Source organism: Bos indicus x Bos taurus, chromosome 4 (genome assembly GCF_003369695.1).
Source record: "Bos indicus x Bos taurus breed Angus x Brahman F1 hybrid chromosome 4, Bos_hybrid_MaternalHap_v2.0, whole genome shotgun sequence".
Lineage (NCBI taxonomy): Eukaryota > Metazoa > Chordata > Mammalia > Artiodactyla > Bovidae > Bos > Bos indicus x Bos taurus.
Genome location: NC_040079.1, coordinates 104,296,433 through 104,315,151, shown reverse-complemented (window position 1 = coordinate 104,315,151; position 18,719 = coordinate 104,296,433). Strand labels below are relative to the sequence as shown.

The 18,719-nt window shown below is 43.7% G+C and overlaps 1 protein-coding gene across 1 annotated transcript in view; it reads right to left on the bottom strand.

The window, feature by feature from the left end:
• COL28A1 (collagen type XXVIII alpha 1 chain) overlaps positions 1-18,719 on the bottom strand; it is a 182,053-nt gene that overhangs the window by 20,799 nt on the left and 142,535 nt on the right. The window contains exons 28-31 of the mRNA XM_027540086.1: positions 7,979-8,047; positions 7,114-7,194; positions 6,989-7,024; positions 1,655-1,691 (exon numbers count right to left, since the gene is read on the bottom strand). Coding sequence (XP_027395887.1) covers positions 1,655-1,691; positions 6,989-7,024; positions 7,114-7,194; positions 7,979-8,047 — 223 coding nt within the window. The remainder of the gene's footprint in view (positions 1-1,654; positions 1,692-6,988; positions 7,025-7,113; positions 7,195-7,978; positions 8,048-18,719) is intronic.

Below are 18,719 nucleotides of genomic sequence, written 5' to 3'. Positions count from 1 at the left end.
TTCAAAATGATACATGGGAGGGGGGGCGGGGAGGGTGGTGGAAAAACCTCCCACACAAAATATCAAAATGCTGTAGAGGATAACATAATAAACAGCTAGCCAATTTCTCAGATTAAAATATAAAAGTCTTTTAAAAAGATTCAGCATCCCTTTGCATGCCTTCCTTGTCTGTAAGAGACAACCACCATCCTAAATTTGCTCTTTATTATCCCACCATGTGTATTGAATCTGAATCTGAACGCTAATATTTCAGTCTTCAACCATATCCTTATGTGAAAATGAACACTTACTCATTGATGTGGCCAGTGAGTAAAGTAATGGGATGAAACTTTTTAATTGTCGGGGAAAGATCTGGATCTTTAACTGGGCATAAGCATGGTAGCACCCCCCCCTTGCTATTCTGGCTTATGTCCCCAGTCACCCACGGTGACCCTACGGTGGCTCCCATCTTATCACGGAGGCCTGGAGAACATTTACCCTGTGAAACTGTTCAAGGGGAGTGATCTAGGAACACTGGTCAATAAACAACTTCTATTTATGCTTTATCATTCGAAGCAGTTGCCAGAGTCCCTAAGCAGTAAAAAGTATCAGGGCTCCATTGGTGTATTCGTATCCTTATGTTGCCCAATAACACTCCCACGATAAATCAACAGGAAACTGGCTGCTATTTTTACAGGGTGTCTAGCACTCAGAAGCAACGTCTAAATTAGCCTGTCACCACAGAGAGTCCCAGGCTGCTTCGTAAGGTCCAGAAGTCTTTTGGGGGACAAGATAGTTCTGGGGTTCCCTATGTGGAAGGATAATGATATTCCTTCCTCTGTCCATTTTAAACACAGAAGGTTCTCTTATCGTCATAATCTATTAATTGCTTGCTTTTTGGCTAATCTTTTTGCTTTACTTCCTTGTTCTGATAACTCTGTTTTAAGCTTATTTTGCCATAGGGGCTTCCCAGGGGTCTCAGCGGTAAAGAATCCACCTGCCAGTGCAGGAGGCGCAAGAGATGCGGGTTCGATCCCTGGGTGGGGAAGATCCCCTGGAGTAGGAAATGGCAACCCACCCCAGGATCCTTGCCTGGAAAAACCCATGAATAGAGGAGCCTGGTGGGCTACGGTCCAAGGGGCCACAAAAGAGTCAGACACAACTGAGCAACTGAGCACACACACATTTCACCATGGAAGCATTTAGATCGAGGTGCGACACAGGGTGACCTCTGAACTCTGTCCTCTTGCTTTTGAAATGGCAGGCACTCTAGGTCTCAAAACTCAATTTAGAGACATTACTGTCACCAGCTGGGCTGGACTCAAACACCAGTGAGGCCCCTGTAGTCATGTTTCCTTGGTGGTTCTTTCCTTCCCAGGCTCAGGTAAATGTCACCGAATACAAATGAGCTCAGTGCTAACAAAAGGCCTGGCTGCACAGACTCTGGTGTCTTCATGCTTCTTAACCACTCTGGGAACATGATTTTCTTTCCTTAAATCAGGATTCCCACAGCCCCTCACACTGCTTCCTTTCGGTTTCCCACCAACTTTGCAAATGAAGTTGAAACTTTCCCGTGAGCTCTACAGTATACATCTTCTGGGTAAATGCAATATCTTGAACATAGTGGGACTGGTACTTTAAACTGGTGCTTGCTTTCTTGATCGTCAGATCTTACCACATATTTCAAAAATAAGCTTGATGATTTCTTCTTTCTGGAGGGAAAGAGGAAAATGTATTAATTGTGTGACCATAATATTTTTTCCCTAACATAAAAGGGACTGTCTCACTACAGTCAGCATTGGGCTATTTGATTAATCCTTCTGCTGCAAATAAGATACATAGTACAGAGGTTAAAAGTTGGCTACGATATATTATAATTGGAATGTGTTTGAGCTGTAAGATGTAATAGCTGAGACTTGAAGTTCAAATTGCAGCTTTGGTGTTTGTCAGCTGTGTGACCTTGGGCGTGAAGTGACCTAACAGAGGTCTGTGTCTCAGGGCTGTGGTGAGATTAAACGAGGTAACACACACAGCTCTTAGCACAGGGTATGGCCCCCAAAGGATGCACTCCCTACAGTTCTGCATCCATGGATACAGAGGGCTGACAGTATTGCGCTATTGTATATGAGGGACGTGAGCATCCACGGGCTTCGGTACCTCCTGGGTGGAGGGGCATGTGCTAGAACCAATCCCCTGCAGATACCAGGACGACAGTGCCGTGGGCAACCTGTGCCTTCGTTACATGATTTAAACCACAAGCGCTAACCAACCAGGACAAGCACCTGGTTTGAAAGAGAATTTATTCTGTACCATATTCTCTCCCCTTTTTCCGGACCCGTCCCCAAATTTGCGAGTCTCCTCCCTGGTTTCCTAGTACTCTCACTTGGGTTTCTCTGTGAAATGTCCCTGGTTCCTGGATGCCCCTTCCGGGCCCTGCTCCTCACTAGCTCCATCAGAGGGGCCTGAGATGCGCTGAATACTAGCAGTCAATCTGCCGGTGGCCTGTGCCGCGTGGCATGTTTACAAATGACTGGGATGGGACTGGAGAAGTCGGGATTCTACATCTGCCAAAGACGTGACGCTGACAGGGGTGATTAACTTCACAGAGGAGAGAAGCAGAAGCCCAGAAAATCTCAACGGGGAAAAGCAGGGGGCCTTTTCTAAGAAGATAAATGTAACAGCTGCAAAAGTGAAGTTTTAAAGAAAAAGATCTATAATGACAGAACAGGGGTGCGGTGACAGCCCCTGGCATGGCTTAGCAGAAGCATGTATGGAGAATATTCACGGCATTTTAATTTAGATTGTTTTTTAAACTGTAAATTGAGTAAAAGCCAGTGATTTCAAGTGGCTATACAAAAATTACTCCTAGTATGAGATTCTTTAAATTATATGAAATAAAGGAATCAACAGTTATCTTTTTTTTTTTTTTTCAGGCTTTGTCATGCTTTTTCCACATTTAGAGAGACAATAAATCTGAAACTAGGGTGTGTCTAAAAAGGAAACTTTCTATATTAATATATTTATATTGTATATCCTGGCAGGGGAAATGTTACACATTTAATATAGTTATTTTTAATTTTTACAAGTGGAGAAAATACTGCAAGTTTTATGATTATAGTTTTTCACTTAACATTATATATCATAATTTCCCATATTACCAAATATTCTGAAAAACTTGATTCCTGGAGTCAGAAGCATGGCCATTTTAAGGTTCTTGATTTAGACTGCCTAACTATCCTCCAGAAAAGTTGTGGTAGCTGATAGCTCTAACCGTAGTATATAAGAAAACCTGTTTTGTTTTAGAGATACAATACTGGTTATTATTACTATATAATCTTTGCCATTTGATAGAGAAAAATATCTCACTGTTTTAAATTACACTTAATCCACTACTTGCAAGGCTAAATTTTAAATGTGCGTTTCCAGTTGCATTCTCTTGTGCATGGTCTTTGTGCGTCCTTGGTCCATTTTTTTTTTCTATTAGAATCTTTGTCTTTTATTGACTTGTAAGAGCAATTTATATATCAAGGTTGCATTTAATTCCTTTCACTGTGCTTTTATGCCATAACCAGGTCTAATATGCTTTAAGTAGTCATATATAATCAACATATTCCATGTAATCTTTGCTTTAAAGTCACTAGAATGAATGATTTCACTTTTTCTGCTAAAATTGCTGAGTAACCTTGGTTTCTCAGTGCCAATGATGAAGGCATCAAATTTATATCCTTCAAAGGACTCATGTTAACATGAGTCTAGTAGCAAGTAGGCAAAGACACAAATACTTTTTATAAGTGCTGTGCCGTTGGATCAGAGCCAAGGAACCACGTCGATCTGCCGGAATACCAGAGGTGGGAGAGTGGAGTTGGTGCTGTGGTCCAGGGAGCTGGGTAGATTCTGACCAGGGTGGAATGGGGTGGAGAGAGGAAGAGGAAGGACCTTCCAGGCAGGGGACAAAACACACAAAGCGCAGTGTATTACAGTACTTGAGGGAACTTATGACTCAGGGTGTGTGACAGGAAGAATGGCAGAAAATGAGGAACACAGCTGGGCTCTCAAGCGCCTTTGTGTCTTGTTGAAGAGTGCGGACTTAGCCTGAGCAGTGAGAACAGACGTGGTCCATGGCAGAGAAGAGAATTGGTTGTACCTTTACTTAAGAAAACTGACTCTGGCAGCCAGTGGAGTGGTCTGAGATTCCTAAATAGTACGGGCAAAGAAAATTAACACCAGAAAACCGTGGTGGGGGTGATGGATGGGGAGGGATGGCTTAGAGGGATGCTGCAGAAGGAGATGAAGGGGGTGGTGAGTAACTGGAAGACAGGATGAGGGGAAGGAGGCGTCTAGGAGGTAAACGATAGCAGTGCCACTCTTGGCGGGAGGGAGAGAAGGGACAAGGGCAGGCTGGAGCTAATGAAGAGTGAACTGGGTTCAGCTTGATTCTGGCTGAGTTCGAGGCGCCTGTGGGACACCCAGCTGGCAAGGCAGTAGGAAGTAAGGTCTGATGCTCGGGAGAGGGGCTCAAGCTGGAGGCAGAGTTAAGAAAGGCCAGTGTTCAGTTGGCTGTTGGAAGAGGGGTGGCAGACAAGATGGCTTGGGGCAGGGCTTGCGTGTAACCTGGGAGACCCCTCCATACCCACTTTGGTCAAGCATAGTTTTTCTATGTTTATAATCTAAAATGCTTTCTCATCCTCCATGCAACTTTACTGTAATATTAAATCCACCTTTTTGAACTGTGCATCCGTGCACCTTTAATAGCTGTCCCTCCTTGAGAGTTCGAGGACACGGAAGAAATGATACGGGCAGGTGCTGAGAAACACTAGCATTTCAGGCATAGTTGGAGAAAGTCTTTTTGAAGTAGCTTGGGTGAGAATGATTAAAAACGTGAACTCCCATCAATAGTATTTGCCTCTTGAAAGGGGAATTTGACAAGGAGTTCAGCCTGGTGCTCTGTGACAACCCAGAGGGGTGGGGTTGGGTGTGAGAGATGGGAGGGAAGTTCAAGAGGGAGGGGATGGATATATACCCATTAATGATTCATGATGATGTATGGCAGAAACCAACACAAAGGTGTGAAGGATTATCCTCCAATTAAAAATATACATATATATATTTTTAAAGGAGGAGTCTGTTAGTCTGGACTGAATCTGCCCCTGAGAGTGTGTGAGGATAGGAGAGAGTAGGGGTGGGGAGAAAAAGGAGGCCTTTCGAGAACAGCCTTCATGAAGAGAGCAGGCTGGTTCTGGCTTCCAACAAGCCAGCTCCAGCTCTAAGGGCTCTGTACAGCGAGGTGACTCGGGGCATGTTGCTCAAGCTTTCTGCAAGACTTGGCTGGTCTTTATCTGAAAGGGAGACACTCCTCCCTGCCTCGTGGGCTGTTATGTGCATTAATGTGTGTCCTGAGCAAGAGAGGGCTGCAGTCTCTAGCCTGTCCCCTTCTCCCTGCCCCCCGTCTTCACCAGTCCTATGCTGCCCCGGGTCTTAGCCAGCACTCACGAGGTGAACCCAAGCTCTGTCAAATACCCGCCAAACGCCTGCCCCTTGGCTACCTCATGCATACAGGCCAGTGCTGTCCACTTCCAAACTTGAGGCCATTTGGGGACAGTTCTGAGATCTGTTTATCCAGAGTGTGGAACAGGGCGGTGTGTACTCAGGGTGGTCGCTCCTCACCTGGAGGAAAGGGCGTACCGGGAGAAGGACTAGGAGTCCAGAGTCGGGGCCCAGTCTGCCTGGGTCCCCCAGGCACCCTGCAGCAGTGGGTCAGGGTGGTGCTGATGTGAAGGAGCCTGTCATACTAGAGTCTCGTTTAATGCTGACCTTGGCTTTCTAAATGCTAGACAAAGGGAAGCGTGAAGGAAAAGAGAATTTGCATCAAATCTCACCTCATTTTGTCTGCTCTGGACCCACACATCACCTCTGTCACAGCCTTTATCAAACTGTAGGTGAACATCCTCTGCCTGCCTTTCTCTCCCGTTAGACTGCGAGCTCCTTGAGTCCAGAGATGTGGTCTCTTGTTCTCAACTCTTACCCCTGTGCCTGTCTCAGACCCTGACCCAGGGGATGTGCCCAATAATTGTTGGTGAAATGAATGAGCAAGTGCATGGATGGAGGAAGACAGTTCCCCTCTCCATGCAGGGATGGGATGGAGGGTATAAACCTACAGGGAACATTTCTCTGGGCATTTAACATACACCCTCCTCTGCTACGTGTAGGGAGAAATTGCTGCATGTATAGCTGCTTTATCCTCCATAGGTATCTGGGGAGGGTCTGACGTATGGCGTGGAACAGCGAAGAGAAAAAGGCAGATGGGCCGTGAAGACCGTGCACAGTTCTGTGTGTCACATGCCAGCTCTGGCCTTCATCACGGGAACCCTCAGCTCTGGGCTTCCTGACACTGCATGTAAGGTCAGCATCCCCAGACCGTGACCCATCAAAAAGGGAACAAGAGAAGTTCCCTGTTTTCTCCTCAACTCCAGGAAAGGTAGATACTAGAAAGGAAGAATTAGACTTTTCTAGAAATTCTAGAACCTTTCCATCTTGTGGGGCTTTCAGGGGTCAGCTTTGTGTTTGCAATGGAGCAAACCAAAGAGAAGAAAAGGGGGAAGTTTGCACATCATCATGAGTTTGTTGAATAAGTGAATCAGTAAATGAAAGTAATCCCAATTTTGCGATTGTTGTTCCCAGAGCACTTAAAGGAACTAGTTCAGAAAAAAAAAAAAAAGAGCCCCTATTCTGAAAAAATTAAAAAATTCCTTGTTCATTGGATTTCTTTTACATGGCTCACCTCTTTGTTAACATTTCTACCAGGGGTCAGGGTGTGTAGTTACATGTCTACAGTGAGGCTGGATAAGGGCTGCTGGGGTAAAGTGCCCCTCACATTCAGATTCAGTCACCCTCTGCATTGAAGCCAGCAGTAATTCTGTGTCAAAGGAAGTCCTACTTGTAATGTGAAAGCACAGATGTAATCGTTTTGTGAGCACAAACCCCTCAGCTCCCCTCTGGGATGGATACTCACTGTAAGTCCTTGGTCTCCTTTTGGTCCTTGTAAGCCCTACTTAGTGGAAGAAGAGTAACAGTCAGTGAAGGTTGCACTCGGTTAATGTGTGCAATGACAGTAAGAGGTTAAAAATCACTTCTTGCCTGTTCTCCTTGGGGTCCGGGATCTCCAATTTCCCCTTTATCACCTTTCTTTCCCACATCGCCCCGTTCTCCATGCTCTCCCTTTACAGCACAATGAAAAGATAAGCTTAGATTGTGAATATTAACGCCAAATAAGGAAAACTCTGAAGTTTCATTTCTTTGCAACTGAGGTACCTCTTGAAGACTCTTGGTTCTTGTTGGTATGAATATACTATATGAAAAAATAGGGGGCATTTTATTTACATCCTCCCAGGTACCATAGGGGCTTCCCCCGTGGCTCAGATGGTAAGGAATCCTTCTGCAGTGCAGTAGCCACAGGAGACACGGGTTCAGTCCCTGGGTGGGGAAGATCACCTGGAGGAGGGCACGGCAACCCACTCCAGTATTGTTGCCTGGAAAATCGCATGGACAGAGGAGCCTGGTGGGCTACAGTCCAAAGGGTTGCAAGGAGTCAGTCATGACTGAAGTGACTGAGCACGCACGTGGACAGGCACCATTATCTAATTCATGATGAACTAGAGACCCCAAGGTGAGGAGACCATGAGATGCCATCTGATCAGTTCACTGACTTTGGGAACTTCAGCTATTATACAGGTTAACACCTGAATTATCTGGTATCTTCCACGTGGGTAGGTTGTAAGGATTTGTTCCTCATCAGCTTTGAGTTTGAAGAAAAGGAGATTTCATGAAGTAAACATGTTTGTAGTTAGGAAAAGAAATGCATAAGGATTCACTCTGAAGCGGTATTTTTTCTCCAAGCGTTGTAAGGAGAGGAGTAACAAGTTCATGAGAGCCCTTCCAGGGTTCAAGTTAAGCCGCTGAGATCCGAAAGCTGAGCATTTCCCTTCAGTCCTGAAATACTTACCTTCTGGCCAGGGAGGCCATGGCCTGTCATGCCCTTTGGCCCTGGGAAGCCCTGAGGTCCTTGCTCCCCCTGCACAAAATACGCGAGATGGATGGTCCTGTTAGTTTCCCAAAATAACTCAGAATATACTTCTTAGTCAGATATACATTTGCACTTTCAAAGCTGCAATTATGGAGACCACCCTGGTGGTCCAGGCTTAAGACTTTGCCTTCCAGTGCAGGGGGAGTCAGGGAGGTAAGATCCCACATGTCTCAAGGTCAAAAAACCAAAACATAAAACTAAAGCAGTATTGTAACAAACTCAGTAAAAATGGTCTACATCAAAAATAACTTTTTAAAATCTGCATTATAGCATTATCTATATTTTGGGGGAAATACACATGTAAGTAAGATGAGCTCAATGGGATCAATGTAGTAAAAATTTAACTACTTTTTTGGGATAGAAGTAAAGGGGTTGACTTATGGCATTTGTCTGTTTCTGTGGTGTAAATACTCCCTCCCACCTTTGCCAATTTCACACTATGAACTTGACATCACAAGTAACAAGCAACTGTTATTCCAGTGGTGATATTATTGGTGATTTTTATAATCTTCTTTATAATTTATATATTTTTGATATGTTGAAATTGTGTATTATCTTCATAATGGAATACAAGAGGGTTTAACAGCATCTCTCTCCAATTAATGCCAAGGGGTGTTTATATAATTCACCACACACTGTTTGTTCCATACCTAATCATTTGTAGTAACATAAATCTATTCATCTAAATTGAATACCTCCTAAATTTGGAATTGAATTTAGAAAACATCTTTTCCTTTCAATACTTGTTGTTAGCTTCCCCCATCATATCTTCCCATTATCTGCTGTTCCTGTACCCCCATCTTCAAAACCACACAGGTTTACAAGATTTTCATGATGCTGCACATGAGCCAGGAGTTATCACTAACAAGTCTACAAAGTCATAGCACTGATGCTACTTGGACCCTATAGCAACCCCTGCCTCACGCTAGATCATTGTAAGCAGTAAGTCCATGGCAAAGGTTTGAAAGACCACAGGCTCCCAGAACTTGGTTTGCTTACCATTAGCTTCTATCTCAAAGATATCCTGACCATGATCACTAGAATCACTGGTATGCTCAAAAAAAACCTGACCAACTAAACGAGAATCAAGAGTCGGGGTAGGGATAAATATGCATTTTTGCCATAGGAAGGCTTGAGAGCCATGGCTCCAGAAGGCAGGATGGGCTTTAGGAGGTCACTCCTGGAAGGGGCCACAAAGGGTTGCTTGGAGACCATTTTCCCTAACTCTGAATTATCAGCATTTCAGAGCCCCTTGTCCTAGCTCATTGACTTTCAAGCTTTTTAAACACTGAACCGCTCCCCCCCTCCTTTTTTTTTTTTTCTTTTTTGGATGTGGTTACTAATTAGTTTTATTTTTCAATTGGAAGATAATTGCTTTACAATGTTGTGTTGATTTCTGCCACACAACAACATAAATCAGCCAGAATTATATGTATATCCCCTCCCTCGTGAGCCTCCCTCCACCCTCCCACCCTACCCTCTGGGTCATCACAGAGCGCCGGCTGGGCTCCCTGTGCTGTGCAGCAGCTTCCCCCAGCTGCTTATTTTCCACACGATAGAGTATATATGTCCCTGCTACTCTCCCAGTTTCTCCTCCCTTCTTCTTTCCCTGCTATGCCCACAAGTTTGTTCTCTATCTCTGTATCTCCATTCCTTCCCTACAAATAAGATCATCAGCACTGATTTTCTCTATTCCACATACAGGCATTAATATATAATATTTGTTTATTTCTCTTTCTGACTTTTCACTTTGTATAACAAGCTCTAGGTTCATCCACCTCAGAACACCTGACTCAGATTCACAGAACCCTTTCTTTTTACAAGTGTCATAATAAAATATTTCAGATACAACATTTTATATGGAAAAACACAAACACTGACATATCACCTTATTAAAAAATGAAATAGTGCAGATACCATTGAAACCCCCAAGGTACCCAATCCTGTTCTCTGAAGGAGAGAGGAAATTTGTCTCTGAATTGATATACATCATTCATATCTCTGCTTTTATACTTTAACTACACACATGTATGCTCTAAAACTGTGCATAATATTGTTCTTAATATTTAAACTTCAAATAATTATACATTTATACATATAATTTATATTAAAAGATCTTGCACAATGAAGGAAACTATAAGGTGAAAAGACAGCCTTCAGAATGGGAGAAAATAATAGCAAACGAAGCAACTGATAAAGAATTAATCTCAAATATATAAAAGCAGCTGCTGCAGCTCAATTCCAGAAAAATAAATGACCCAATCAAAAAACGGGCCAAAGACCTAAACAGACATCTCTCCAAAGAAGACATGCAGATGGCTAACAAACACATGAAAAGATACTCAACATCACTCATTATCAGAGAAATTCAAATCAAAACCACCATGAGGTACCATCTCATGCCAGTCAGAATGGCAGCTATCCAAAAGTCTACAAGCAATAAATGCTGGAGAGGGTGTGGAGAAAAGGGAACCCTCTTACACTGTTGGTGGGAATGCAAACTAGTACAGCCACTATGGAGAACAGTGTGGAGAGTCCTTAAAAAACTGGAAATAGAACTGCCTTATGATCCAGCAATCCCACTGCAGGGCATACACACTGAGGAAACCAGAATTGAAAGAGACACGTGTACCCCAATGTTCATCTCAGCACTGTTTATAAAAGCCAGGACATGGAAGCAACCTAGATGTCCATCAGCAGATGAATGGATAAGAAAGCTGTGGTACGTATACACAATGGAATATTACTAAGCCATTAAAAAGAATGCATTTGAATCAGTTCTAATGAGGTGGATGAAACTGGAGCCTATTATACAGAATGAAGTTAAGTTGGAAAGAAAAACACCAATACAGTATATTAATGCATATATATGAAATTTAGAAAGGTGGTAATGATGACTCTATATGTGAGACAGCAAAAGAGACACAGATGTAAAGAACAGTCTTTCAGACCCTGTGGGAGAAGGCGAGGGTGGGATGATTTGAGGGAATAACACTGAAACATGTATATTACCATATTTGAAACGGATCACCAGGCAAGTTTTGATACTTGAGACAGGGTGCTCAGGGCTGGTGCACTGGGATGACCCTGAGGGATGGGATGGGGAGGGAAGTGGGAGGGGCTTCAGGATGGGGGACACATGTATACCCATGGCTGATTCATGTTGATGTTTGGCAAAAACCACTACAGTATTGTAAAGTAATTAGCCACCAATTAAAATAAATAAATAAACTTAAAAAAAATTTATTGGAGTATAGTTCCTTGACAATGTTGTGTTACCTATACACATTCTAATTTGTATTTTAAATATCAACACTATTTGAAATTTATCTTGGAACAAATATGTAGTTCTAGTTAATTTCGTCTGCTCTACAGTATTCCATTAACTAACTAGACTGCATTATCTTATTGATGGGCATTCATGTTGTTTCCAGTATTTCCCTATTATAATAATGCTTCAACAAGTAGTCTTTTAGGAGAGAAAGTCTTTTACACATCTTTGCACACTTCCCTAGGAGAGAATTCCCTCATTGAGACCAATCTTATACAGAAGAGTAAAAATAAAATGAACCTAAGTGGAGAGTCTCTTGTTGGTAAGTGAAGTGTTCAAATTCTTCCTGCTCCCAACCCTAGCCCCTTGCAGCAGGCTGGCTTGGCAGAACTCTGAGGCCCTTGCATTTCTTCCATGTAGAATTTCTAAATGGATGGCAGGTAGAGGGTCATAGATTTTCAACCCTAGAGGACTGATAGCAAGTTCCTTCAGTCAATTCAGTTCAGTTCAGTCGCTCAGTCGTGTCCAACTCCTCGCGATCCCATGAATCGCAGCACGCCAGGCCTCCCGGTCCATCACCAACTCCTGGAGTTCACTCAGACTCATGTCCATCAAGTCAGTGATTCCAACCAGCCATCTCATCCTCTGTCGTCCCCTTCTCCTCCTGCCCCCAATCCCTCCCAGCATCAGAGTCTTTTCCAATGAGTCAACTCTTCACATGAGGTGGCCAAAGTACTGAAGTTTCAGCTTTAGCATCATTCCTTCCAAAGAAATCCCAGGGCTGATCTCCTTGCAGTCCAAGGGACTCTCAAGAGTCTTCTCCAACATCACAGTTCAAAAGCATCAATTCTTCGGCGCTCAGCCTTCTTCACAGTCCAACTCTCACATCCATACATGACCACAGGAAAAACCATAGCCTGGACTAGATGAACCTTTGTTGGCAAAGTAATGTCTCTGCTTTTGAATATGCTATCTAGGTTCGTCATAACTTTCCTTCCAAGGAGTAAGCGTCTTTTAATTTCATGGCTGCAGTCACCATCTGCAGTGATTTTGGAGCCCCCCAAAAGTTTGACACTGTTTCCACTGTTTCCCCATCTATTTGCCATGAAGTGATGGGACCAGATGCCATGATCTTCGTTTTCTGAATGTTGAGCTTTAAGCCAACTTTTTCACTCTCCTCTTTCACTTTCATCAAGAGGCTTTTTAGTTCCTCTCCACTTTCTGCCATAAGGGTGGTGTCATCTGCATAACTGTGGTCAAATTTCAGAGAATTCATTCACTAAATGTCTCTTACTCTGTTAACCCTTGAGCCAAGCATAAGGCTCTAGCATGAAGGGCTTTCAGGGAGTATTTATGCACAGATGTCTCAGGTCTATCCAAGGAGACTCACCCAGTAAGAAGGAGTGCCCCTTCTCTTTGTTGCTTAGTTGGTTAGAGGAAACAGGCGGGGATCATTCTTTGTTCAATTTACAGAATAGTCACCAGGAAACCTGATGGTGTAAGGAGCCCCAGAACCTTGGATATGGATTGGAGCCTATTGAATAAGCCCCAAACAGTAAACCTACACACTTGAGTCCAAGCTAGACATCCAAGCAGGACAAGGGAGAGGAGGGAAATCTCTCCTTCTGTAAACACTGCACTGCCAGTGCAGGTATGATGAAGAGGACTCAGTTCAGTTCAGTTCAGTCGCTCAGTCGTGTCTGATCCTTTGTGACCCCATAGACTGCAGCACGCCAGGCCTCCTGGTCCATCACCAACTCCTGGAGTTTACTCAAACTCATGTCCATTGAGTTTGTGATGCCATCCAACCATCTCATCCTCTGTCATCCCCTTCTCCTCCCGCCTTCAATCTTTTCTAGCATCAGGGTCTTTTCTAATAAGTCAGTTTGCATCAGGTGGCCAAAGTATTGGAGTTCCAGCTTCAGCATCAGTCCTTCTAATGAACATTCAAGACTGATTTCCTTTAGGATGGACTGGTTGGATCTCCTTGCAGTCCAAGGGACTCTCAAGAGTCTTCTCCAGCACCACAGTTCAAAAGCATCAATTCTTTGGCACTCAGCTTTCTTTATAGGCCAACTCTCACATCCATACATGACTACTGGAAAAACCATAGCTTTGACCAGACATACCTTTGTTGGCAAAGTAATGTCTCTGCTTTTGAATATGCTATCTAAGTTGGTTATAACTTTTCTTCCAAGGAGCAAGTGTTTTTTAATTTCATGGCTGCAGTCACCATCTGCAGTGATTTGGGGGCCCCAAAAATAAAGTCTGTCACCATTTCCATTGTTTCCCCATCTATTTGCCATGAAGTGATGGGACTGGATGCCATGATCTTCGTTTTCTGAATGTTGAGTTTTAAGCCAACTTTTTCACTCTCCTCTTTCACTTTCGTCAAGAGGCTCTTTAGTTATTCTTCACTTTCTGCCATAAGGTGGTGTCATCTGCATATTTGAGGTTATTGATATTTCTCCCAGCAATCTTGACTCCAGCTTGTGCTTCATCCAGTCTAGCATTTTGCATGATGTACTCTGCATATAAGTTAAATAAGCAGGGTGACAATATACAGTCTTGACGTACTCCTTTCCCGATGTGGAAAACAACACCCAGTTGTGGATGAAGAGGAATAGGCCAGAATATATGGATCACACAGCCCAATGTCATTACACAAACTAGAAAACATGCTCTACCAAGAGTGGGCTACAGCATCTTCTTTACTGTGAAGGATGGAAGGTCTGTCTGCATACAGGCTAGTCTGTTATGCAGACCAAGTGACCAGCCCTTAGAGTGAGGTGAAAGACGGTGGGAAGATTCCTGCCTGGGATACTTCCACTCTCTGTTCTCGTCAAAAAGAAAATTACAAGCAAAAAGGACAAGAAAGGTATCCTCTGAAGAAAGATGTATCAGTAAATGACACTTTGGCATAAATTAGCTTTCTCAGATTTTTGGGGAGCAGGGGAATGAGGACATTTTTATTCAACCAGATCCTTGGTTGCAGGGTAGTTTGGGGTTGTCAAGGACATGCCTGACAGCACAGGTACCTGATATGGGGAGTCAGTTGGGTTCCTAACCAGGTGTAGGGGAGATGAAAGGTTCATGGGAGAAATCTGTAACTGGCTTTGTTCCAACCCCAAGGGACAGCGTGCGTGCTCAGTCATTCGGTCGTGTCTTACTCTTTGCGACCCCATGCCCTGTAGCTCTCCAGGCTTCTCTGTCCATAGGATTCCCCAGACAAGGCAAAAAAGGGGCTGGGACTATGGTGTGAGGGTGAATTATTACTGGGGATTATATATTTAGAAAATGAGGGTTCAGAAAGAACTTGATACCTTTCTGACAATTATTCAGAATAATTATTTTACAAACTCTTAAATTTCCTACAGCAGCTAATCTAGAATATATCCAATAAATGTTTATGACTGACCAGTTGCTTTTAAGAAATGACACCATTTCCTTGCAAAGTTAAAAACTACTGAGGCTTCTTTGCCATGCCCTGGGGGAAAAGCCTCAGACTAGCCGATTATCATGTTAGAATCAGCTCCACATTCAGGAATTTATTTTGCATTACTTCATAACATAGACATTTTATATATCATTGTTAACACTGTACTTATTCCAGGCAGCTGGGTTTGTTATAATAAAGGCAGGGTGTTTTTTTTTCCTTTTTAATCACCAGTTTCCCTTCAAAATAATTGAAGGCTCCTTATAACTTTCAGATTAGACTATCTAGCTGAAAGCCTTTAGCAAATAAGTCCATGCCTTAGCTTGGAGGAGGTGAATGCTTCCCAATCAGACTTTTTTCCCCTTACAAGGCTCAGGAAAATGACAGGCAATGATTTTCAGGATGGATCAGAAGCCATCCTGCAAGAAAGAACCTGTCTCTCTGAAGGTATAATTAAGTCCACATTTCAAACCCAGCTTCTTAACCACTATATCTCAGTCTTAGATCCTTTGTGCTAAAGATGTGATCTTTTTAACTTTTCAGATGACTGCTCATTCTCTGGGAAAGAGCGTTCTAAGAGTTGTATGCTCTAAGAGTTCTAAGGATAATTTACAACTATCTGAATATTTTTGGTAAATCAGTGGCAAAGAATCTGCCTGCCAGTGCAGGAGATACAGGTTCAATCCCTGGGTCGGGAACATCCCCTGGAAAAAGGAAATGGCAAGCCACTCCCGTGTTCTTGCCTGGAGAATTCCATGGACAGAGGAGTCCGGCAGGCTACAGAACATGGAGTCACAAACAGACACAACTTAGCGACTAAACAACAACACCATGTGAATATCTTAATAGACTGAGGGAGAGGGTCTATTACTGGTATGTCAGTAAACAGCAGGTTTTCTTCCCAAATGTTTTCTCAGGTGCTGTAAGGGAAAAAATCCAATTCATAGATGAGCAAAAAAAATGTAAAATGGATGTCTGACTTCCTCCTAGGATGTAGAAAACTAGAAAAGACAGCGTTTATTCTTAAAACCTCACCAAAGATGCTAAGCTAATCTTTGAAGTCACAGCTTTCCTTGAATTTATCATAGAGCTATGGTTGCAGGGCAACGAGCTTACACCAAACCCGAGGAGACACAGGCTCGTCCAGGGAGAGACAGGGCCTGGATGCTCACCTGCTGGTGACGACAGACAGCATACGCGCCAGTAAGAATTCAGCTACAGTTCTTAACACTGTTCGAGGCTGAGTGTGGGCTAGTGTGAGGAGGCAGAACCCTGGGGAACTTCAGGCACGAAGGAGATTCACAGCCACCCACGCACAGACTCTTCTGGGACCTCACCAGTGCTCAAGTGACTAGGGACAGGCTAAGTCCCAGAGTTTCCCTGAGGAGGCAGACCTAGGGAAGCAGGCAGCAGGGAAAGCCATGAAGCCCCCATGGGGTTTCATGGGGGTCTTTGTCCCCAGGGAAAGGCATGAAGCCCCGAGGGGACAAAAACCTTAACCTGCAGGCGGAAGTGCAGCAAAGCCTGTCACCTTTAGAGCACAAACGATGGAACTGTGGCAGCTGAGGGAAAGCAACAGACTAAAGTCTGCAGGAATGAATCCTGTGCAGACCTTTAGAGAGATCCCACTGCTTGGGGTGGGGAAGGGAGCCATCCTCAGCCCAGACCATTGGAGGCCTCCTGGGTGTTGACTGGACCACATAGAGCCATACACTTTAAAGGGTGAATTAGAAAGAATTAATGGAACACTTGGCAGAATAACTTAGGTCTATAGAGGAAATAATACTATTGTTGTTGGGCTTCCCTGGTAGTTCAGTGGTCAAGAATCCAGCTGCCAATGCAGGAGATGTGGGTTTGATCCCTGGGTGGGGAAAATCCCCTGGAGAAGGAATACCCACTCCAGTATTCCTGCCTGGGAAACCCCATGGACAGAGGAGCCTGGCGGGTGACAGTCCATGGGGTCTCAAAGAGCCAGACACAACCTAGCAACTAAAACAACACCACCACAGAGTAAATCATGCTGTATCAGTGATAATGTTTTAATGTTTATAATTCTCCTGTATTATATAAGTGGTTTTTTTTTTTTTTTTTTGGTATGAAAGATACTGATGTATTATGGGTAAAGGAATAGCGTATCTGCAACTTACGCTCAAATGTTTCAGAAAATGAGTAATGTATGCGTCACACACACAGCGTCGACAAAGGAAATGTTTAGGGGGTCTGGGTAAAGGGCTATGGGAATTCATATCCCATATCCCATAATTCCTGTATCTTGGCAACTTTTTCATAAGTCTGAAATTACTTCAAAACCAAAGTTAAAAATTCATATGTAGGACAAATGAATGAAGACACTGAGTGCTTGCAGAAAGATGTCTGCCCTTGCCCTAGGCGCAGAAGCATATGAGGATACAGGGACTTTACTTACCCAAAGTCTGCAGGCCCACAAGCTAAAAGAACACTTGAAAGACTTAGAGCAAAGCCAGCATTGTGGCCGCCTCCCTCCAGAGACGACTTATGCTCTTTGCATTCAGGAGGCCTACATGGTTACCAGAAACTTGTTTCCTCAGGATTTACATCCATACCAGCTCAGTTCAGCCTTTTAAACCAACCATACCGCTGTCCCACTTGGACAGTTTATAAGCCTGATGCTCATTCTCTCCACCATGCTGTGAACCAACCCCCTCCCCGACCCCAACTCCTGCATAGGAATGATGTAAATGCTGCTAGAGAAGGTGGAACTCAGCCCTGCACTGCAAGAAAGGGAGCCGAAGCCTGCAGTTACCATGTTCGCTTCCTGATGGAGTTAATACCCCAATAAAGGATAAAGTCCTTTAATAAAGTCTTGTAAGCAATAATGAAGATAATGACTTAGAGTGGCTTGTTCACATTTACAGAAGAGTATTAGGAAGCCCACGGCTGGGAAAAAGTGTTTTCATTGTTCTAGAATTTTAGCATTTGCCCATCACCTCAGACTAAAACCTAGCTACAATATACCCAAATGGGATTTCGGCCCAACACAGGCTCACATTAGTTGAAAAACTTCACCACTTTATTTTTGCCCTTTACATCCTTTTCATTTTACTGCTGCACTGCTTTCTTCCTTCTCTCTTTCTATTTCTTGCTCAAAGGGAAAGGGCTGAAATCACCGATTACAAGTTATCCAGTCCCTAATATATCCAGCTCAGTCAGAGGCTTGGGTTTCTCCTCCATCAAAGATCTGCAGTCCTGTCTGAGAAATTGCAGAGGCCTGGTTACATACTGCGAAGAAGAGAAACCTCTGGCTAGCCTTCAGTCGAGGCCAACTGGAACATTCTAGGTGGAGAAGAGCCCTTGCTGTAGACTCTGCAGGAAGGGAAGGTATTTTACTTTTGTACTGAATGTTCTTTGCCAGGACGGAGTCATGCCACCCTCTTACAAGCCTAAAGCCATCCCTATCACTCTGAAATGGCCCCCCAAAATCCTAGAGAAAGTCAGCTTGTCATTCTTCCCTCTGCCTCCCCTCCTGTTTGCCTTTCCTTCTTTCTGGTGGTGATTAGAGTCTTGCTAATTAGGAGCCAGGGGAATTGTAAATTTTGAAAGCGGGGAGCAAAAGCTTGTTATTCAGCAGTCCTTCTGCCAGCTTGAAGAAAGAAGCCAGTATTGTAGTAAGATGTTGACTTAGTGGGAAACTTGTGTGGTTAGCAAAATGTAGTGACCTGCCCAAATAGTCATCTAGTATTTGGCCCGGAATCCAGGAACCATTCTATTGAAAGGGATTGTTTTCTTATCCTTTGTGGTCACTGCTGGTTCACTTTCCTTTTTTTTTTTTTAACTTTTTATTTGGTACTGGGGTATCGCCAAGTAACAATGCGGTGACAGTTTGAGGTGAACAGCGAAACGACTCAGCCATGCATATACATGGATCCATTCACCCTCAAACTTCCTTTCCATCCAGGCTGCCACAGGACGTTGAG